A 24,585-nucleotide genomic window follows, 5' to 3' on the forward strand; every position below is an offset into this window, starting at 1 on the left:
TGTGTGTCTTCATTCAACATCTGCTTGTAAACAACTTTATTAGATTCTCCCGGGGGACCTAGACAAATACTCCTTGACTTCATTGTGTGGTGCGGCCTCTCTACAGCACACACACACGCACACACACACACACACACACACACACACACACACACACACACACACACACACACACACACACACACACACACATGGCCCCCATCCCCTTGGCTGAGTCGTTTGACCGCCGGAAGCTAATTCTTCAACGCTAACTATACACAAAGACCCAAGCCTGGTTCGCTAACGTTAACAGCCTCGGACAGGTCTTTTGTTGTGCGATATGCACCGCCTGAGCTAATTGAAAGGTTCCCCCTCCCTAACAGACACAGAGGGATGGAAGGTCTGCTAATTTGATTAACTTTCTGTGTTTTCTTTCTGCCTGTTTCGTGAGCTCGCAGTTTTTAGTTTGCAGTTTGTTTGTATATCTTGAATAAACACGGAATTATGTGCAGGATGAGTTACAGTTTGAGGCAGTTTTTGCATCTACACTGTCACATTTTGGATAAGCTCCCTTAATTGAACACATCTTGTGCTACAGTACCCTGTCTTGCTGGCGTATAAAGCCTTTTGTTATTTTTCCTCTCTGCCTGAGGCTATTTTATCGGCTGTCAGTGTGATTTCTCCCTCTGTTGTGTAGGTCATTCTGTCCTCTTTTTCCCTCCCTGGATGCTGTATGTGGCTGTTGAACCCCGAGCAGCTTGGCTTTCTTTGACCTATTCTCACCCATCAATTTGTCTCAACCTTTACCCCCTCCCCTCTCTGTCACCCACCCCCCTAACCTCTGCCACTCATCTCACCTCTACACCAAATCCGGTATAATTTACTGCTGGAATGTGATTTAAGATCACGTCCTAAAATTAAAATATTTGCGCTTTAATCCTTTAATTCCAGTCGATATACTGTCTCCGCCTCCGTGTCAGTAATGCAAACATAGTGTGGGTGAAACCGAAACTATCGTTTTATGTTTATTTCAAAATATCCATCTATAGATTTACACTAGTTTAAACTGTCAAGACTAGCTTATTTTCCCTGTCAATTTCTTTATTTATACTCCTTGTATACTAGATATACAAAAAGTGTATCTCCAAAATACATACATTCTCTTTTGGCCATTTCGCACTTGAGACCCCTAATTTTTTCCTTTTCCTAAAAAATTGCAGTTTTGCAACATTGAAAAAGCATAATGCGTCTCTGCACAACACAGCTGGTGAAAACTTATGAAAGCTTACTGAGGATGAACCTCGCCTCTGTATGTTGAAATGTACCTTTCTGTTTAGCCTTTATTTGCACACACATATTAGCAACATGAAAAGTTGTGTTGCATTGGCTGCAGAGTTGAATTGCTTTTAAGTTTGTGATTGCATTATTTCTGTTTGGTTACCAAATTGAACAATGCATCATGCGGTGGCCAGACATGCAAATATCTATTTATATTTGATGGCTTTTGGATTCAAAGTCACATTAATTAATGGGTTTTCCAAGAACAATTTTGGTGTGAATGCAGTTTGTATCTAGCCTGGTCCTGCCAGACCATTGTACTTCATTTCATTTTTACGAAGGTCTGGAATCGCTCAATTGACAAACGTTACCTCACTTAAAGGCCTACTTCACTGGTTGGAATATGAAGGTGTATTGAACTCGGAGATCCTATGTAGTATAAATGTGCAAAAAAAATTAAATCGGATCATCTTAGCCTGAGAAAAGGCAGAAAGAGTGTTTTATGGTCTCACTGTCTAACCCTACAGTTTCCTTACTGTGACATCACAGTAAGGGTTAGGATTAACAGGACAGCTGGGCCAAGGGAAGACTAAGGAAAGACTGAGAGAAGAAAAACCTCATTCATTATATTATAATAGTTATTTTATAATGATAGAACGCTGGTTCCGTATGGGTGAAGTATTCCTTTAAGTGCCACTCTGGATCATGGACCTATAAAGAAAGCTCTGGATCTGCCAACGTTTGGTCGTGGCATATGTCATGCGCCGGCTTCTGACTACAACTGAAATGGGCCACTCCCTCTGTTCGCTGATTGGACCGTCAAAAATCTGGATGAAGAAAACCCGCAAATATACCCAGACTGACTACTGAAGGGAAATGAAAATTGAGCGGAAGTATATAGGCAAGGGTGCCAGGCTAGTTTGTATCAGTAATTCAGAGTTCTGAGTACTGAGAAAAATAACCAAGATAAATATGATCTTTTAATGATAATCTTTTCTCAAAAAAAATATACCAAAATTTGAAATTTAAACGATCCTCTGTCGTTAGCTTCAAAAACACCTGAATTACTTTAATACTCAAGAAAAATTATGAATCTGTTGATTAAGACAACAATTTAACATATCACGGGGGAATATCAAACCCATATCTATATTCTTATCCATTAGCTTTTCATATCTGAGTAATGTATTCATATCCGGTTATATCAATAACACAATTCCTGTATTTGATTTATTATTCAGCAACTAAGTCCCTTTAGTGTTATGTTTGGAAACACTGATGATTTTATGCACACACAAACAAATCTGTGTCTAAATGAAACAAGTAATGTCCAAAGAATGATTCTGTTCAAAAGAAGAACAATTTTATTTTTTTAGTCCCTGTTGCCTTGGGATGTTGTGACCAGCCGGCCGACAGTTCCACACAAAGATCAGACACTAGAGAAAGATGTCAGGCATGCACTGTCCCACTCATACCTCCGCTCTCATTCTTCCTACTGCAGCTGATAATAAGATTCAAGGGCAGTGGAAACTGCTTCAGTGTGCCAAGACAATAGCTGGAATTAGGTAGCGATTATTTCATTTGATATCAATTAATCTTTTTGTACTGGTTGCTGATGTAATCCTTCTTGTAGCTGATTTTGCTTCAATCCACAGGATGAAAGGATTAGACACCAGTTTAATGATTTAGCAACTCTCCTTCAGGATTGCAAGAGCATGTGTCTTTGGCTCTCTTATTCAAATCTGGGCCGTTATTTTCAAGTAATTCTCTCTCTCACTCATAGAAAGTGTTTATCCTGGTGGCATTGACCTCATTATAATGTTCAGGCTGTTTTGATTGCATGAGTAACCCCATCCCACCTCATTTCATTGCTCTCTTTTTGGTTTTGTTTGTTTGTTTAAAGAGGAACCTTACAAAATCCAATGACAAGAAATCTGACTGGACAGGAAATTATTATCTGTAAACAAACATAGTCATTTTATTCTTTTGCACAAAAATAAGTTATTATTTGCCTGGCTTGTTTGCAATTTCTTTTGAAATACTGGCTAATTTGACTTCTTCAGGCCTCTAAAAATGGATAAAAATGGAGTAATCTAAAAATCAAGCCTTGGCAGAACTACTGACACATAGCACATGAGAAATAAGTATAAATGAAATAAATTAGATACATAAACGTTCCTGTTTATTTGAAATCTGACAGTTGAGACGGATGGGGAAACATGTGGAGAGAGTGAGGTGGATGACGGCATAGATCTCTGACCAGATTCAAACCAGAACTGTTACAATTAAATCTTCACATCTTCCCTCTGGCTTTAGTGGCATATTTAACAAGAGGAATCAATATTCTCGGCAGAAAACACATGAATGCATTTCCCAAAATGTCTATTCCTTTAACCAAGACAACAAGGATTTAATCCTATTTTTGACAATTTCTGAATATGAATAGTATCGTTCCTGTCTATAAGACACTGTTAAGGGTATGAATGCAATGGTTTACATAATAGCTGTTTTCAGGTAGCGACTAGCTAACCAAATCCTTAACCACAGAAGTGGAAGTTAGAGACTAATTGGAAACCTGTTTTGTCAGTTGTTGTAGTTGTAAGGACATGTTGAACTGAATGGATCTTTGTTATATTAACCAGGGTTTCTTATCTTGGATGCAACTGCACCTCTTCCTCTCCTCCTCTAGTGCAAATCCTTACTCAGTGTACAGTTCCAAGGACACTTGTTAACACACCACTTAAAATTTCTGAGAAGTTGACCCCTCGGAACCATATAGTCAGTAAACCCACGTTTTACAGCGACCACTCTAACTTCTGTATTGACTGTGCCACATGTTCTCCCTTCATAATTCTTCTTTTGAAACTCAGCACTTCACTTTCTGTGCACTGTGCTGAGTTTGCCTTACACATCCTAGCCTTGAAATGCAGCCAGTTATGTTCAATTATTGTGTGAAAGTGTGTGATGCCGCATTAGTTGTTAGTCAGGTATGTATGAGCTTGTATTGAATGTGTGCATGCAAGTTTCTTTTTAATTTATGTGATGTCTGTTGGTTCCTTTGCACATATACTGTTCATGTAAGTTAAGCCAACTCAGTCTGTTCGATGGTACAAGCAGAGAGCCAGAGCAGCAGCACTCTGTGATGGAGCAGCTAAAGTAAGCCAAGCTGTCAGCACATCTTCTCCCAGCACAACCCCTATACCTGATGCAGTATTCATACTCTGATGCACAGATGATTTTCACTGAATGAGTTGGAGAAGAAGTTAGATAAAGTTCAGCTTTCCATTTCAAACATATGGGCTCAGATGATAAAGCTGTTCTTGCTTAGATTGTTCAGTCAATCAATCAATATATGGTCAAATGTAAACATCAGTGGACAAGATCTGTGTCAGGAGACTGTAAACTTTCTCAGATCCTTGTGAAATTAACCCTGTCACATTTCCATCACCTTTAAACGGTATATCATTTGAAGCAAGTTTTGTCGCTTTTTTCCCACTTTGTTTCTTCGATTTTCCTCCCTTCCTCCTCCTTTTTTCAGCTTCTCATGGCCACCTCTGGCCTCTAAGCTAATCGCTGAACAAGATGATGATACAGCTGCTCTGTGAAAAAAGTGCATCATTCATTATGCTGCGATAGAGCCGTTTGTTTTGAATCCTCAGATAGTGTGTGACAGCTCCAAGGTTGTGTCATGATAACATATTGAAAGCTTAAGGTGAAAATGAGGATGTCAATGCCGCCTTATCGGTTTCCTGTACAGAGCAGATAATATGCTTTACACGTTGCATCTCACCAAATCTGAGTTAAAGTAGATTTTTCTAGGTGATTTCCCTAGTGAATACATGAATATTAACTGTCACAATTTGTACTTTTTATGGAGGAAGCTACACAGACAGTTTTGAGACAGGGATAAAAATGCACAAAAGACAGAAGGCGATTCCCGAATATCTTCACAATTGACTGTGCGGTCAATCATGTCTAGCTGCTTAAACACATAGACCCAAAAATGAGAATAATATGTCATCTTTAAAGAGGTTGATAATGATCTTGGTGTCCTTTTTTCTCTCCTAAGCATTGTGTACTGACGAGTGTGCCCACGGACGGTGCGTCTCTCCTGATACCTGCCAGTGTGAGCCCGGCTGGGGAGGACTGGACTGCTCCAGTGGTGAGTACACTTTACTACAGACGCGTGTTTCAGTCACAATATCAGCTTCACACACACAGGGAAAAGAAAACCCTCGAAAACATCTATGTTCACAAATCACAATTTTGTCTTGTAGTTAGTCAAAAGTAACTTGAATTCAAGCAGTGTCCGGGGAGATCTCTGGTTCACCGTCAATCGTTGTCACATTTTACACCCTAATGTAGACACATTTCAAATTTGAAGATGTAGCAAAATGTAATGGTTTGCTGAAGGACACATAGTAATGATCAGAGATTGGCATTTAAGAGGGGCACCAATATTTTCACAGGGGTCAATCGGCAAGCTCATTTATGCAGATAAACAACGGAAATGTTACTTGACTGTGAGCCGGATCATCATAATTATCTTGTGTGTCATTCAGTGTTTGTTATAGTTGTTTGAGTTAAATTTGGTTGAGCGATTTATAGAGTAGATGTTATAGATGCCATATTGCCACAAACACAACATGCATACCCTCATATAAGGACCACTAACAATAAATGCTGTAGCGGCAAATTTTCAATTAATTCTGGGAATTTTGAGAACATAGCTTTTCCTGTGACCTGAAGAAGCCTATGATAAACAGCCGTTTTTGTCAGATGTGTAATCTGGGGCCACACCATCAAGGTCTGTAGACCAGGAGCAACATCTGGAATTCAGGGGGGTCGGCTGGATTTCTGTTACTGTTTGTCCAAAACGTTGAGCCTTTGCAGGGTGAGATTTCAACATATCTACTGTTATTTGAGGAGCATTTTACAAGCATGGTCTCAGAACAAATGGACCAATAATTTCAGCATCTTTCCAGCAAATTCTGTCTTTTTCTTTCCTTAGACAAAACTGACATGCTTTTTGTTGTTGTTGGCAGCACAGAAAGGCCTATACAAATGGTGGGGGTAAACTCAGAATGCAAGATTCATGAAAAAAATGTTTTATTCTCAACATGATCAGCCAGTGGATATGTTGAATTATGAGAATTGGTTTGATATGATGAACTAGCCAGAGCCATTATAATCATACAGGAAGACCAGTAAAAAGGTTGTTGCAATTATCAGTTTACAAGTGTTTCCGAGTCTGACTGGAAGAGAGCATCATGGGATAGTTTTTATTCATCCAAACTGGATGGAAGGCCAAACGGGAAAATACTGTAGAGTGGATGAGATTTAGCTGGAGGAAAAAAAGTTAAAAGGCATGATATTTTCAGGACCTGAAATGGAGATAGTCTTTGAGTCATGCTTACTGATCCATCTAAAAGACATTTTGCTCACTGCTTGGGTATAGTACAGTACAAAATTGAAACGATTGCACCTTCAAACCGGAATGAAACTATTGCATTTAAATATCAGACTCATTTCTGCCGTTTGGTTCTTGGCTCTTCAGACTCTCATACTGCCCTCATACCTTCAGTGGGAGTCCAGATCAGTATGTATATTGTATGTGTGCAGTTGAGGAAAGTTGGAGGGCTAGTATTGACACCTATCGAGCCACACAGCCCCTTTGGTCCCACTTTGTTATTGGTGTGCTCCAACCTCCCCGTTGTTTACCTGTTTTTATTGCTGCCGAGAGGCCATGGGACTGATGCCAAGCCGAGACAGGGATTAGGTAAATCTAACTCCACTCAGGTTAAGGGTAAAAGGAAAATTAAGTATGTCAACTCAATCTAGTATGTTCACACTGCGAGTTTGGCTAACTTTAACTTATTTTATTCAGACTAGAAGTGTAGTCTGTTTTTGTGTCTGTCTGTCTCTGTTCTTGCATCCATCTATTTAAACATTGCTGCTTATTTATTTTAGTGAGCTCAGTATGTATCAGCCTAACACCTCACCTTGCTAATAGAGTAGCTATGTGATCTAAGGCAGGAAAACTAAAGGAAAAAACATCTTCTTTTTTGTCTCAAGTTAAATCAATACTTCGCTGTGTGCTTCCTCACATCTCTGCAATTTGTCATTTGCTTATTACCTGTGGAAGAATGTAAGTTGCTATAAAGATGCAGCACAGTGAGACAGAAATATCCCTCCCACAGGGATATTGAGCCTATTCTTAAGCAAGCTGTGTGTTATTTTATACACACTTTTACCTGATTGGTCGGAGGAAACAAATCCTGTGTGGTCAGTAACAGATTTAAAGGTCCCACATTGTTTTAGTCTTTCACGGTTTTATTTTCTAATTGACTAAGGCTCAGGATGAGAGCAGTGTTCTTCATGGTGTTTTGCAAATACACTTGGGCTAGTTGCAGTGGCATGTATTGAATTGATTTAAAGGCTTAATGTTTCATGGGCAGAACCGATGCATTACTGGATCCTGAAACACCTGTTCCTCTAATTCAGATCAGCTAGATGGCGTCTCTTCCATCTCAAATGTTACAAACTAGCTTGATGGAAAGTCATTTAGCAATTGCTCACAGAGGGAAGCCAAGTAGATAAAGTCCAGCTGTGATTTGTTGATGGGAGGTAACCAACCCTGTCTGTAAAGAAAAAAATGTTCCAGTTAATAAGGTCCACCTACCCACAACTAATGCAGTCTATCACAACACTCCTGCAATGAATCCTTATGAAGATTGTAAAGCCTTGTTTCCACTGAGCTGTGCGGTTCGGTTTGGTAAGGCACGACTCGACTTGCAATTATTCGGGTTTCCACTGTCAAAAGTTGGGAATCGTCATTTCCATGCGAAGGATAAACAGCTGTGTGCAATCTCCTCTGCACGAGTGAGAGAAATTTGACTGCACCCAGCCCTTTGTTTAATGTATTGTGTTCCTCCTCTTTGTTTCATTTTTTGTTTATTTACACTATGAAGACCTAAGGTTGCAGTTCCTTACCAAACAGTGTTGTGTCGTGCTGAACTGAACTGTGCTGCTTAGTGACAAGAGGCATAAGGTTAAATTTGTGTTGAAACTGTTAAAGAGAATTTTAAACTGTATGATCATTCTGGATGCTTTCGGGCTTGATTTAAAAGCATTTTCCTGATGGTTGTTTCTGTTAATTTGTCGCCCAATTTACAGTGTATCAATGAGGGTAGGCTGATAATAAACAAAAAACTGTAAAGTTCAAAGCCTTAAAAACCAAAATAGTACATTGGAAAAAGGCTGAATAACTTGGTAGAGCTGAGAGGATATGCAGATTAGACCCCTTTTCCCAGCCACTTTCCTATACTTGGTAGCACAATTAGAGCCTGGACATGGAAATGGTTGCCATTGAACATGATAGAGGCATCTTTTTTTTTTAAATGAAATGTAGAACACAAGCTGCTAGTCACAAATGACTCAAACTTCAAGGGAAGTCCTTTCTGACTAAGGACATTGAGGGAAAGGAGAAAAGAAGGCCACAGCATCTACTGTAGCTAAACGGATTAGCTGGTGAAGCATGTGTGTGAGCCTGAGCCGCCTTCCCTCTCCAAGCTCCTGTCCAGTTGGAGAACTTTGTTGCTCTGCCAGGCAATATAAATAGCGTGGACAGAAACAACGTGAGGAAAGCTAGGATGAAAAGGCAGAGATAAAAGAGGGGATGTCGGAAGAGGGGAGAAAAACGGAAGAAGGTAGAAGTGGTAGATAAGTGCAAATTATGATGGCAATTATCATGTAAAGATGGTGATTATGATGTGAGAGATTATCAAGAGGAAGAAGGAAACGATGATGGGAAAGGACAATGCAAAGAAGCTGCTACATGGACAATTTATGGAGAGAATCATTTTGATTAACACTGTGATAACTTCTGCGCCTTCAGACATTTATGAATCCCTTATCGAGGTGACATTGTTTAACAGACCTGTAGAATGCCGTGATTTACATAGGATTCTCTAAGTGCCATGTAATAAATAGTGTTAGTTTACTTGTTTGCCTTAGTTGCTTTTTTAATAATAAATTATGCACACAAAAAAAAACATTTAACAACAGCTGAAATCTGGTGCATGATTTGAAGTGCTTGTGTGGAGAAGATATCAATATGTAGATTATAAGCGTAACAAGGGTGGCTTAAGAACTGAGTCTCCTTGTGGATACACAGAATACCATCAAAGAAGCTGAAGGCCCCAGTGTTTGAGTGTTTGATGCTGTGAAAGACAGATCATGAGTATAACCTCATTTCTAACACCTTAGTCACTTCCTAATGTATAGTTTCATTTAAGACTCTCACCTACTTTATATGAGAGCAGTTCCTCATCAAAAGCAGTCCATATGATATGTAGAGAGGAGGTATTCAAAAACATAGCATTTATAGCACAGAAACTAATCAAATCATTGTAATTAGAGGCACTGACAGCAGCACAAATATGTCAATAGTATGTATGGTGATGAGAGCATGTAGGGAGCATGTATCATTAATTTGAAGTGTTTGCTTTTCATTTTGTTTGTTTTTTTCGATTTGGCCACCTGAGAGCAATGCCTTTTCAACTCATGCTGCTCCCAAACCAGCTCAGCATTCCCCGGAAAATGTTCTTCTCTGTCCTCTTTCAAAAGAACTCTGTTGTGGCTTGATGGAAGTGACAGTGTAATCTCAACCAACTACAGCAAATGACACCTGAACACAAGGGGTGTATGGGTAGCTCCCCTCACTACTCCACTATGCTTGGGATTAGTCAGGCAGAGTCCACAAAACATTGATTGCAAACATCATCATTGCTTTCCTTGTAAACACTTCAATCTTATGACTGTTTTCCACTCGGCCATAAGTGATGAATTCGGCACAGTTCTCCATTTGTTGTCATGGAAATGGACAAAGCCCGAGCACATTACATTAACAAACCTTTTACTGTTGACTTGACACCTTTGTTGCTTGTGTCTAGTTTAATGGATCAACTTCAATCAGACAATCTTTTTTTAACGAGTATTTATGGACAAATGTTCCACATTTTATTACATTTAATTCAACAAATGTAGACATTAAGAAGTCCATATTTAAAGACCCAGGGTTGTGTGGACTAATACACTCTACTGAAGCCTTGTGCCCCGCCGAATACCCTCTCTCCCAATGGTACTCCGGCGGAAAAAATATAATCAAGAAAATAAAAACAGAGAAGTAGCAACTGTTTGTAAAAAGTTACTTAACATGGGTCGCCCTTAGCTCAGTTGGTAGGGCGTGTCCCCCCCCCCCCCGGGCCGGGCCCAGCAGCAGACCCGAGTTCGATTCCCGCCCGCGGTCGTTCTCTGCATGTCACTCCCCTCATGTCTGCCCCATTTCACCTCTGTCTCTATCAATACAGCATGAAAAATGCCAAAAAATATCTTAAAGAGGACCTATGATGCTTTTTGACTTTTATGACCTATAAACGTTGTTATGATGATTCATAGTCATGCTTAACCATACTAAATTATCAAATAATGACTTACATGCATTTCGACGTATTCCCTGCTGACCGTCTGGGGTGTCTGTGCAGAGCACTAAACACTATTCTAGCCAGTCGAGAAGTCACGTCTTCAAAGCGGTCTACCCTTTCATAATTCGTGACGTCTCATAAAAATTTGTGACGTGACCACGCGGATGTTTCCATGTATGGTAATGCTGTCACTTCCCTGTTCGCGTCTGCCTCGCGCCCTTATAGGTCCATGCTCGCGCTTCCCGCCACTGAAAGTGTTCCGGAAGGAAGGTAACCAATCATAACGGAGTGGGGTTTGCAAGAGGGGGGGGGGGGGGGGGGGGGGAGGGTAGCGGAGATGGCCGATGCACAGGCGGAGGGAGCGGAGATTGCCGAAGCACACACACTCAAGTGTTGACAGGACGTGCTGGATCGCCAAAATAAGAGAAAGAGCTTCCCGAAAATCTACATAGTTTTTTGTGATGTGATTCGTGTCAGGTTGCTCTATAGCAGTGTAAAACAAGAAATTAAGACCAGAAAAGTAGTATAATAGGTCCTCTTTAAAAAAAAATTAAAAAACTTAACACGTTATTAACAGCTGATTGGATGGACACAAGTTTCGAAGGGTTTTTATTAGATGTTTAATGCTACTGTACACAACACTGAGGCCTTCGGTTTACTCTCCATCTGTCAGGAGTCAGGACTGTCAGAGAGTTTATTTCCCACTGGTTACCATGGACACACCGCCATTTTGGGTGAAAACCAATCATTTATACTTGAATCATCTATTTTTGGTAGAGAACAGCTCAGCCTGGGAGAACATTTAATCCAGGTGTTGGTGGTGTGTTTTACCCAGCAAGCTTCTCATTTCCCCTTCCTGTGTTTCTTATTCCTTTTTTTTTTAAGTTCCTATAAATATGATAATGTGTCAAGGTTGAGTTGGTCTGTTGTGGAATGCTGAGACATCACCACGCCTGTCAATGGCCAGTGTGGGTGTTCGCTCACTACTGTGCTACTGTGCCAAGACATGCCATTTATGAGAGATAGAAGCATAAGCATAAAAGACACGCACAAACACACACACACACACACACACACACACACACACACACACACACACACACACACACACACACACACACACATACATATATATTCCATGTACACACACATGCACATACACACAGGCAAGGAGTCTCAGAAACCAGTAGAACAGCAGGTGGGCCGACACACACTCGCACAGTATTCTACAGTGATGTATTTATCTCTGTTTCCCCACACAGCCTAAGTCCCCACATGAGCCAAGTTTCACCCAATGTTTCTTGCTGGCGTCCATGTAAGGGAAAGCCTGTCAAGGTGTGCAACAACATAATGCAGCCTGTGCTTTCTTTCAGCTGTTGTTCTCTCTTTTTTTTGCTTCTTTGTTTGTCTGTTTGTGTGCCTCTCTCCTTATCTCCCAATGACACTCTTCAGCTCCAACTGTACAAATTCATACAGATCCATTGCAGTGCAACTCTGCCTCGGCTTCTGCTTGTGATTTGTGTTTGTTCCCTGACACTCAGCCACTGCATGCAAGGCGTTTCTACCATAGTAACATATCTATTTTGTTATGTTGTTATGCTCTTCTTCAGTGAGTGGGGGAGATGAAAAACACTTTATTAATACTTATATAAATACATTTGGAATGGTGTCTTATTCAATATTATTCTTAGTGTCTCTGTCAATACCAATTGTGTGCTATTTAGCTACTACATAGTCCAAAAACTAGTATAAACACATCAATGAGCCACACTGTTGCACTGGGTGATATCTGCCTTTATTTACCATGAACGCACACTGTAGTTTATTTTGACTCAATCCAACATACACTGTTCTACTGCCCCAAACACTCAAGACCCCAAATCGTTCAGTTCTTTGTAAGAAGACAGGTGCAGGACAAGGAGACAGAAGTGTAATTTGGGGGAGTCAAAGAAAAGGTATAGGGACAGAGACAGACGTGACATGTTTCTCAAAAAGATGAGTTTTCAATCCCCACTGGTACATCGACAGTGACTGAATGGGATAGGAAGGTCACCCCTCCATTGGGAGACGAGAGGGAACAAAGTCCAGGCCGCCTGGAGGCAATTCTCCATAGCAATGGAGGAACTTAACTCCTGAGCTGATTGGCACACACTCATATTATTTAGTTTTTTAATCTTAAAAGTCGTCAAGTTCAAGGTCTTCAGCATTAGACCCACCATCATAAAGTCCACAGGGCGTACGTTGTTGTAATCCATTTACTTAAATCAAAGTGAGGATTCAGAATTCTTCCTAAAATGGACAAACTTGTTTCCTCTCAATAAGGTCACTCATGACGCATGCACATTTCCTCATCAAGCAGCTAAGCATGTACAAACCCATTTTTTGAATATGGTTCTGCCTTTGCTATTTACCGTTTCCCACAGTTGGTGAAATTGCAGGTTCAAAATATATTTTTCTTGGAACTACATCATTTGCACGTATTATTCAGTGTAGTTTTTGTCATCTAAAGCAGAATGAACACTCCTTGTTTTGATCCCTTCTGATCTGAATTGCACACCTGCCGGTCCAACGCTGCAGCAAAGTCGCGGAGGATCATGTTAAGGAGTCTCAACTCACCTGTGCTCTGCCTGGCATGAGATGACTCTGATCTGCTCTGCATTAGCATCCAGCTCATTAGGCAGCCCGTTGCCTGTGTTGGAGGGGCTGATAACTGAGGGGTCAGTAGCCATTAGCCGGTCCATCCATTGAGCTTTCTCTGGATCTGAATTTCAGTCAGGAAAAAACTGGCATTTCATGACAGAGTGTTCAGTAGATTATTACCCAACATACTAAGTGTATCATGTTGTTGAGTGCAGATCTGCAGGAGTCATGAAGAAATGTCTTTCGAGAGACAAGAAGGCGCTCCATTGCTAAAGCTGAGGAAATAAAGGGATACACAGGATCATAGAATAATAGTGTAACTACAAAGAAACTGCAATACTGTGAACATATGTAGATTCTCAGTAAAGGGGATAAAGGGAATGCATAATGTGTGTGTGTGTGTGTGTGTGTGTGTGTGTGTGTGTGTGTGTGTGTGTGTGTGTGTGTGTGTGTGTGTGTGTGTGTGTGTGTGTGTGTGTGTGTGTGTGTGTGTGCGTCAGTCAGTCAGGGCTTTAAGTACCTGTTGTTGCTTAATATTAGCTTGTTGTGTATGTGTTTGCATATATTGTGAAGTCAGTATCACACACTTATGTCCTTGTTTCACTCAGAAAGGCATTTGTGGGTGTGTGTGTGTGTGTGTGTGTGTGTGTGTGTGTGTGTGTGTGTGTGTGTGTGTGTGTGTGCGTGCGCGTGCGCGTGCGCGTGCGCGTGCGTGTGTTCACCAAGGCTGCACCTCCTGGTTTATCCTGGCACTTCATTTAGGTCCTCAGTGATAATGCACACAGTCTAGGGGGACACTGATTCTCCTGCTCGACACGAACACAGCTTCACACACACAAACACACATCGCTGACGAGTGGACTTGCCCCACTGCCAAGTCCAATTAACGGCTACAGCCGCATCAGCATGCCCCTTGTGTTTGGACAAAATTAATTTACCAACAAACTTTTTAATCAAATTTCACCACAGCCCCTGAGGGGCAGTTGGCTCTGTGCACTCCACTGGTTGCTGTTACGATGTCGGTCTCTTGCAATATGGAGCTAGGATTCAGTTAACGCTATGACGCATGGCTTTCTCTTGCTTCTTGTGAGCGTAAGAAAAATTATCCTTCAGCATTTCCTGCAGTTTGGTAAATTACAGCGAGCAACACAATGAAAGCCACAGTCCGGCCGGTGAAAAGCAAAATGCTCAAATGTCAGTGAGTTTTTCAGTGTGTTTGATAAGAATATTGTACAAGATATTTACTCCTGCGAGTCAAAAGTCAGATTCTCTTGCCACTCAGGAATCATACATATTGGAATATCAAAGCAATCCATTCTGGTAAAAGGTTAGATGACATTGGTTTCATTATGTCAAAAGCATATGAGGGGGGGCGTCCTTAGCTCAGTTGGTAGGGCGTCCCCCCCATGGGCCTCGGCCAGCAGCATACCCGGGTTCGATTCCCGCCCGCGGTCGTTCTCTGCATGTCACTCCCCTCTCTGCCCCATTTCACCTCTGTCTCTTCAAAAACTGTCATTAAAGCATGGAAAATGCCAAAAAATATCTAAACAATAAAAATGAGGTTTATGAGGAAAGTTTGAAAGGCAATCTAAGCTTTTTCTTTCGTGTCTATTTGTCATATAAGTCACATTCAAAATACTCACAGTACAGTATCTCATCACTGTTATAGCTCTCACAGTAAAGAGTACAGTATATTTAACTGAGATTATACCGTTCATATCACTGTGTAACTGCTACTTCAGCTTGATGTTTAACTGCCTGGTCTGTACACCTGACCTGACTATAACTTTAGTGTGGATGTTTACAATTACAGCCGCTAATAGTGAAACCTTTTTATGTTAACTCACTATATCGGATATGGTGAACTTCGTAGCGAACAGTTTTTTATTTACACATGCACCAGTTACAGAGCAAGTTCTCATGAATTTGGAGTCGTGTTTTGGGCCCCAATATCACTCCAAAATGCTCGCCTTTAGCTATGTTTAATTGCTGTAAAAGTAAACAGCTAATTTAAACAGAGTGACCTAACTTAATGACAAACATGATACAAATATACTGGTTGACCATAACCTGGCCACCCTGTGGTCTGTTAGTTACCACTAGTAATGTGAAGTAGCAGTCGTATAAAATGTTTTGTTGTCAAAAGCTCTTACTTAACAATGGCTGTAAAGAGCTGTCATACATTTTTTAAACACCAACTCAGTATGTAAATGTGTTTTGTTTGTTGTTGTAGAAAATGTTGATCATTAGCATATCATTTAAGTTTTTAAATATTTAAAAAAAACTTTAACAAATTTAAACTATTTAAAAATGATGGGATCTCTCATGTCTATGGGATCTTTTTTCTTGTAGCTATTCTGTTTTGTTTAAGACTATCTCCCTAAAAATTTGAAAATGTCTGAACTACCAACATTTTTATCAGCACATTGACAATTTGATAATACATTGATGGTATTCTGCAATTGATTGTGATTTGGTTTCACAGTAAGAGTATTGTTTTGTACTTTAGCAGCTGCTCTGTTAACAGAGCAGAACATTGAATCCATCAACAAACTTTTAAAACAAATTTTAGGCTGCTGTTTTATCCATCAAATCCTTATCCGAGTCCTTCTCCCTCTCCTGCTCTCTATGCCATCAATCTTGCGTCTGAGAGTGAGACGGGGAAAATGGACTGGCACCTCACCTCAGAAACCTTTTGATTACCCATTTTCCTTCTAATGCCACGTGAGCCCACGCCGGCCAAACCTCATGACAGCCAACCCATTAAGGAATATAACGACTTTGCCCACTTCGCCTGCCCTCCCCTCCTCCACAGTCTCAACATTTCCCTCAGTCTTTCTCTCTCTCTTTTTCTACGCACTCTCATTAATTTCCACACAGTCTTGTTTATTCGTCCACTGCCACCTTTATGACGAAGTGGCCGGCAAAATAGATCCTTTTTCCTCCCCACATGACTGACTTCGCTTTGACTTTGAAAATGGCTGGGAATTATTCATCGGCCGCCTTCCTCCACTTTACATTTGCTCAGAGAGGAGGAGCACAATTGCAGCCTCCCCAGTCTCTTTATTTCTTCATCCACTTCTCTCTCGGTCATTTTGCACTTCAAGCCGTCTTGACCTTTCTCTGAGGAGCTCATGGTGCAGCGGAGGAAGCCGCTGTGACCTCCAAGTGAGAGGCAAGTATCCTCAATTGATTCCTAAAGGATCCCCTTAAGCCCGTCTGCTCTCTAGGACGACACACGGACTGGCTGAGAATACTCATGGGTTGACACTTCAATAATCCCTTATGGAGGAATTTAATTTGCTTTCAGGACAAATGCCTAAGGATCATACAGCAAAGGGGAAATGGCAAAAAAACAAAGAACCTCCAAGAATATGAAATGAAAGCTATGGTGAAACATGTCTATATGTGTTGTGTTTTTGCAATGTAGAACAACAACAAAAAATGGCAAAGAAAATAGTTAAGGGAGAGTTTGTGAAAATTTTGGAGCATTCTGTCACAAGTAACAGAAATTCGTCTTTGACAGGGCAGGCTCAAATGGCTTAAAAGATACATATTAGACGCACAGTTCAAAAACATTGACAATATAAACAGTGCAAAAGACACTGAATGTAGTGATATACTGTGTGCAAATTGTGTAAAAAGGCAAAATATAATGAAAGAAAACGCATTTACATGTATAAAAACGGGACTGTATTTAATCGTCCTCACTTAGTTTAATGGACATGGTAAAGATGGTCACCCATCGACGTCCGTTGGGTGATGGGGATGATGGTGGAGCTCTGACCTCAGCTAAATGGAACCATCAGCTGTCTGATGTGCACCTTTCACCTCTTTATATTTGTCAGTGGGTCGGTGGGAGGACAGCCACCTGCCAAGAGCCATTAGACCTGAACTCAAATGTATGCCTCAAGTTTGCATAAAGGGAGACCATTAAAATGCAATTACCACACAAGAAAGAAATCTGGACGTCGCTTGAACAGGTCCCAAGCACACACGCACACACACACTCACACTCACACACAGAAAAGAAGCATTAAGTGATCAAGTGAGAGGTTGCCGCATCTCATGCATCATTCCACAGCAAAGTTGTTGACGACCGCTAATGACAGCAATTATTTAGACTTAAACAACAACAAAAAAAAACAATACCAAAAGTGCAGAGCAAAGTCAGTAAAGTCGGTAAAGACTCTTTACCAACCGCAAGCTTGATGTGCTTTTGCCAAAGGTTTAAAAATGACCTAGCATCTGGCATTGATTAACGGAGTGTTGACTCTCGCCGATTATTATCTAGACATGAAAATGACCTCATTGAAAGGAAAATCTGTAAAAACTCCATCATCTAGACTCGCAAACATGCAGACACACACACACACACACACACACACACACACACACACACATCCAGTCAGTCAGTGTCACAATAAACTGACACTTTATTCCAGGCCTACGAGCAGCAAACTGTGTCATCCATCTGGCCTGTCCTCAATCACAGCCCTCCCTCTCATCGATCCATCGGGCCATACAGCCTGAACTATGCTGCCACTAATTACAATTATTAATTGAAAATAGGAAATCAATAGCTCTGAATTAAACACAAGCGTGCATGTTTTTCTATATGGGTCAATCGTCTCCTAATAAACAGCTGTGCTTGACTGGGTGTTTCAAAGCATGAACTCAACTCAACTGACTCACACATAGCTCAAGCTCACACATAGTTGATAACACACTTGTAAATCCACAGCGCTGTTATGGCCGACTATCGTCCTAGGTGAAAGTGGCTTACCACTGGACAGCAACCACCCCTGCTTCTTTTTTAAAGTGTTGTTTATTCATTTGTCAAGGGAGTGCACAGTGGGTGCCTGACAGTGTGCTGATGAAAATAGGTTTAGTCACGCTAGCAGTGTGGCCTTGAATTACTGTAAGTGGTGCATTGCTGGACAAACCCCGGCTGCTGTTGGAATTATATATGTACTGTACTTCTGGTTTATGACTATATACTTTCCAGAGCCTTAGCTTGTCCCTGTTGTTGACCTTTCTCAATTAGACTTTTCAGTTAAAGAGCCATCTGTATGTGGTTCGTTGGGCCCTTACTTTGCGGTTCAGCTATTTTGGGTTCTCTTTTTCTTCTGCTGTAAAGGAAGTTATCATCCTTATGTTTATGGAAGCAACACCAGCAATTTGTTTGGAATAAATACAACAGTGAAATTAATATTAATATTCTAAGACAATGCCTGGGGTAAACATCAGAGCAGTGACCAAGGGTGTCATCAAAGCCATGAAAAACAAGTATCCTACAGATTTCCTAGACAGTCTCCCCCTGCTCCATACGTGTGTGTGTGTGTGTGTGTGTGTGTGTGTGTGTGTGTGTGTGTGTGTGTGTGTGTGTGTGTGTGTGTGTGTGTGTGTGTGTGTGTGTGTGTGTGTATTTGTGTGGGGACTGGATAGTTCATTGGCTTTTGCCCAACAGATGCTGTGAGTGCAGCTGAGGAGGCGTTCATTGGCTGACAGCAGCATCGATCCCCGACATCTTGACAGGGTGAAATCGTGATGACAGATACAAAACGACTTTCTAATCATTTATTCATCCGCACATTGAACCATTTAGTTGCTCTCAGTTCAGGGAATATGGAGCATTTTTTTTCTGTCTGCATTTTAATCATGATGAGGCTTTGCATGTTTGATGATAAGATATTGTGCATGTCACTTCAAGTGGCACACAAGTTATTTCTTGTGTGTGTGCCCTGGAATATGTGTATGGTGGTGTAGGTTGTGTTTTATTTCACCTAAAAACAACACTTAATACAATGTCAATTTAGTTTATCAGGGGTACAGTATGTCATTTATAGATAATAATTATATTAATGGTTAATTATTCACAACAGTTCTGTAGCTGTAAATTGTCCAGATGCTGCTGCCCTTTTTCAGAAAGTGCAACCCTGTTTAAATCAGATCACAGTTTTGTCCGGATATTAGGGAAACGGTTTAAATGAATGGAAACTTATTTAATTCGCTTTCTTACAACATCTGCTACTAAAACATGATAAATGTTTCTTTAAAGCAAAAGACTGGATGTGTTTTTTATACAGTATATTTTAGATGAACCACAATGTTTTTCTTAATCTTTTGTTCATGTTTTTTGTTGTTGCCTAAAAACACTGACAATGATTCAATTATGTTTAAAATGTATTATTTAGCCTTAGCATTAGATAAACATAGTAGTAGTATTGGTTCAACAGTCCATTATAAGAGGTTTTTAGTTTGCGCTAAAGGCACAGAAAATGTATTTTAAGCATGAGTCATGGAACCAGAGGAAACTAGAATAACCCAAAATGTGTTCTTGGTAAAGATCATAAACGTATCTACAAAGCATTAGTACATTTAAAAGGCCTTATTTATAAACCCTTTTAGACATGAAATGAGTAGTACATCAACAGAATGTCAGTGTTCACTGGTTCCAATGTGTGTGTTTACGTGATTATTTTCTGGTTTTCTGATTCTCATATGATCCTAAACTGAATTTCTTTGTGGTTTAGACTGATGGTCATGAAAACAAACTATTTGATTATGTCAACTTGAGCTTTATGTCATTTTCATGGGAATTCTTCACTATATTCTAGTATTTTATAGACCTTAGAACAGGTTGAAAAACTAATTACACAATAATGAAAAATATAATTTAAATATCTGCCTGTGAATGTTGTCTGGTATTGAAATGTTTACCAGAAAGAAAATGTGTACATTTATGGAAAAACCTCAACCTCTACAATAAGCGAACATATACCCTCCTCAGACATGTCCGTGTATACGCTCTCGTACGCTAGAGTTTTGTTTCGTCCAGGTCCTTCCCTCCTGTGTAGGCCCCTAACTTGACCAGGTGGACACTGATAAACTACCTTTAGCTCAGAGCTCAGGCCCAACCAACCCAGAATGTGTGTGGCTGCTGCTCCAGAGATCAACAGATGGCCCAGTGGCGGTCAGAGTGCTGCTGTGTTTTGTCCACTCAGCACGATCCCTCTGCCTCATGTATTGGCAGGGTATCCCCCCCTCGCTCCTGTCCAATCAGGCTGCTCGTCGATCAACCTCTCCGCAGGGCTCATGCATCGTGTTTATGGGGAAACAATTTGTTCTGCATATTTAGGCTGGAATCCTAGATTGTAAGATGATTTGTTTCGTGTTTTCACAGCATCTTACTCGGTCTAGGAGGTCATTCATTGAAAATCAAAGTGATAATAAGTAGAACTTTCATTCATAAAGCACCCCTTCAAAACAAAGTTACAAAATTCTTTACCAATAAAAAGTTATAACACAATTAAAAATCCAAAACATAAGATTTGATATTAGATAACATTTTTCAGATAATAACAACAAATGCCAATGCCTGGGATTTTTTACTCAGTTTTTTTTGTTTAGGAGACCATGACTGTGTGATTCAGGTTAACTTTGATTCTTTTAAAATGAATAAATAAATGAAATACCCAGACTTCATTTGTGCGAATTGCCCGCTAATGGGCCTTTGAGAGTCAACAATCAATAATGTCCTCTGTGTTCTGTGTTTCTACTTGTCCACCGCTTTAATTCTGACTCAATCAGCAGCAAAATAAATAGAGCCACACAAAAGCGGCTAATCCAGTTGCAGTTGTTTTGTTTCTCCTCTTTTGAATGGACACAGAGCTTTTTTTTAAAAGTTTTATTATTTCATAGAGGTAATGACTATACTAACCTTGTGGCCCCCACCCTGTGACTGTATTCACTGGTGATGAAGTTGATTAATGAAAAACTGGCATCATGCAGGAAACTGTGGAGCAGGAGTTGAAAGGAATGTTTTTAATATTAATTTATTAATATTAATTGTTGTTGTGGTCATAAAATCTCGGGCTTTGTGATTGTGCTAGAAGTTTAAAAAGTTTGCCTGCCAGTGCAAAGGGGTATTACTGTAACAAACCTACCATTAATGGAGCAACTACTGCTGAGGAGCCTGACAGCCAGGGCCGCCTCTATGCACGGGCTTACCTGGGCTGAAGCCCCAGGGCCTACAAAGATTAGGGGCCTCTCAAAAAAAAAAAAAAAAAAAAGTTTTTTTTTTTTTTACTGTCTCAATATAGGCCCTTGATCTAAGAAGGCCCGAATATTGTCATTTAAAACAATAAATTATTGACTGGCTCATGATAGGCCCCTAATCTTCATAGGGGGGCAGGCGTACGGAGAACAGGGGCCTATCATGAACCAGTAAAGAAAAAGGAAAAAAAAATCACATTATTTTTTGGCCTATGAAGATCAGGGGGCCTATCATTCACCAGTACATTTTTGTTATTTTTGTTTAAGTAACATTGTTCGGGGCAACGCAGATCAAGGGCCTATATTGAGTTGAGCCATTAAAAGCAAAACAAATAATTCAAAGAGAGAAGTAGCTTTGGTATAAGGGATTATTTAAAAAACAAATTGGAATTCTGAATGACTGGATTTTTTAAACCTTTATATTTTTGTTTCTGCTTTTTGGTATTTCTGTGTCTCCAAATTATTCCAGAAAATAGCTCACATAGGACACAGTTGATTTAGCCTTAGTTTTCTTCTCAAAGTGCACCAGATTGATGCATTTTACTTTAAAAAGGTTCAACATTTTCTTCCGGGGGGCATGCCTCCGGACCTCCCTAAAAGGTCCTGGGACCCCACCGCTGTCTCCTCAATAACTTGTGTGTTAGGTTATTAAAAGTCATTAGACCAGGAGGGGGTTATTTACATGTTACCTTAAGTGATTTTGTATTTCATCAATAGAGATATTGTGGTGTAGACAAACATGGCTTTAACGCATCTGTATTGTAAGACCGCCGCCCGGGGGGGCCTACGAAACCTCTCAGACCCAGGGCCTAGTGGCAGGTAAAGGCAGCCCTGCTGACAGCAAGGCATTTAACCATCTGATGCTCCAATTCAGTTCAGGAGCTTGGCAACAGATGACTCTATTTAAATCAAGAGAGAAGTAAAAAGATCCGATATTTAAAGAATAAACAAATGAACTGATTTGACATGTGAGTATGAGGACTATTAGACGGTTTGACGGTGACCCCACTGTGACGTCATCTGAACGTGGGTAGTGAAACCATGTGTTGTAGGGAATAACCCCCCGATAGAGTCTAGAGTCGACACTGGTGGTGGTGAAGAAGAGAAGAGCATAGCTGAAGATCTGGATGTATTCAGTGGAGCAGGACTTCTGATAAGTCCAGTAGAAAGACCCCCTTGGTTTTAAATAATGGTGATGAGGGACTGGAGGTGAAAAGGGTTGGGGAGACTGAAATGATAACTGACAGCGTAAAGGCGGACAGCTTTAAAATTTGACAGCCACAAGATGATTGGCTCCCAGAGGTCATAGAGGGAAAATGATAGGTCAAACAGCAAGAGTGAATTGCCCATAGTCAACTGATTGATTTGGAAGCGAGAGAACGAGGGAGAGGAATTATGGTAAAGAGTGAGAATGCAAATAGTCTTCCTGATTGAGGTTTCGTGAAACATCTGGAACTGTCTGAATGTGAAGCAGGATGCTGTTTAGTACCTTAATCAGAAGCTTTTCAGGATAAATTAAGAAATGCATATAGAAATGTTTTTGTTCGGGCCACATAGCACTTTTGTGAAAGCAAAACAACTGTCTCCCACCTGATAATGACCAATGAATGATTTATACATCATGAAGAGGCAGTACAGTGAAACCCTCAAGGCTTTCTTTCATCTTTTTATAAGAATAGCTCAAGAGACGATAGGACAGCATCTAAAGTAGCTGCAGCAGACGATTTAATGACAACATCAATCAGCCATGCACAGTGTGTGTGTGTGTGTGTTGACATAACCTCAAGCACTTCACAGGCCTTTATAATGCAATATAAAACAATACCAAACAATAATAAAATTGTACTGGTAGCTGAATGAAAGCTTCATTTTAGTGCTCATTATGTGTATATTGTGTACTTTGAATTTGAATAATCCTGAAAAAATAGCTTTCTCTGAATAAGATGTGACTCATATGGTTAGCACTCAAGTTCTTTCATATACTGTATTATGATACTGATTGTATAAAGACCTGTCTGTGACTGTTAATTGAATATGAATATGGTTAAATAAATATATGGGTTGCACCAACGACAACTATACACAGCAACATTGATGTTTTGGATTCATATTGAGAATCATAAGGGTGTTCTGTTTATGAGGTGATTTGAGCTCCCAGACTTATGAATGCACTTACTACAGCTGAGTGATGAACTCCGTTGTCGGCTGCATCTTAAAACAAACGTTCCTAAATGCATAGCATCTTATGGAAATGGAACCGTCTTGTAACTGGCTGTAAAGTGTGATCTATGGGCCATCAGGTTTCTAATGGGATTTTTACATTGGAACATGTGCAAAATGAATACTTAATCAATAAATAAAAGGTTAAAACTTAAAAAGAAAAGTTATTTCACAAAGAGATGCATCTTTGTATTGAATCGGACATAAAGTAGGCTCTAGAATTCCAAATAAATCAGTTTCCACCACTAAACTTCTGACTATTTGTAAAGTCTAGACATTTTTGCGCTGTAAGGGAAAAACAGTGCACTCACTACAGTGCCTCTCCTCGCACTGTGCTGTCAGCCAAATGCTTTAACACACACACACACACACACACACACACACACACACACACACACACACACACACACACACACACAGAAAAAGAATAATAAATCAGGACTCATCATCTTTCTTGTTTTGCACTAAAATACACTTTAAAGAAGTTTGCCATGGTTCCAAAATAAGATAAATAAAACATGATTAGACCAGCTGTATGTGTACACAGTGACCAAGTTACTACAGTGCATGTAAACCTCAGGCTGTCTGATTTTGTGTGTAACCTGATTTATTCGAGTAACCTGGTTCCTCCTCCAAATTGTTTCACCTAGGATCGGAAGGTCAGACTCCCACTTTTATGTTTGAGCTTTAAATCAGTGACACTAGTACATCCTGTGAAAAATTAAAAATTAGTAACCTTAAAATTAAGCCTTTCAGCCTTATTCCTTCCTTCGTCTGTCCCCCACCATTCGCACATGACATTGTGATTCGAAATTAAGCTTACCACATGGCCAGACCATTAAAGTTGGAGTCAGTGTTTCTGGAGAATGCTTGTTATCAAAATATCTCCTAGAGCCTAGGCTCAGTTCAGTGCACACGGTGAAAG

General features: G+C 40.2%; 1 protein-coding gene across 1 annotated transcript in view; it reads left to right on the forward strand.

Moving 5' to 3' along the window:
* The window catches only part of LOC307251404 (uncharacterized protein), a gene marked incomplete at its 3' end in the record, with an annotated part of 75,233 nt that overhangs the window by 6,162 nt on the left and 44,486 nt on the right, over nt 1–24,585 (forward strand). Inside the window, exon 4 of the mRNA XM_080028771.1 lies at nt 5,327–5,419. Within this exon, the coding sequence (XP_079884897.1) occupies nt 5,327–5,419 (93 nt within the window). The remainder of the gene's footprint in view (nt 1–5,326; nt 5,420–24,585) is intronic.

Source organism: Ammodytes marinus, assembly GCF_949987685.1.
Source record: "Ammodytes marinus genome assembly, chromosome: 1".
Lineage (NCBI taxonomy): Eukaryota > Metazoa > Chordata > Actinopteri > Uranoscopiformes > Ammodytidae > Ammodytes > Ammodytes marinus.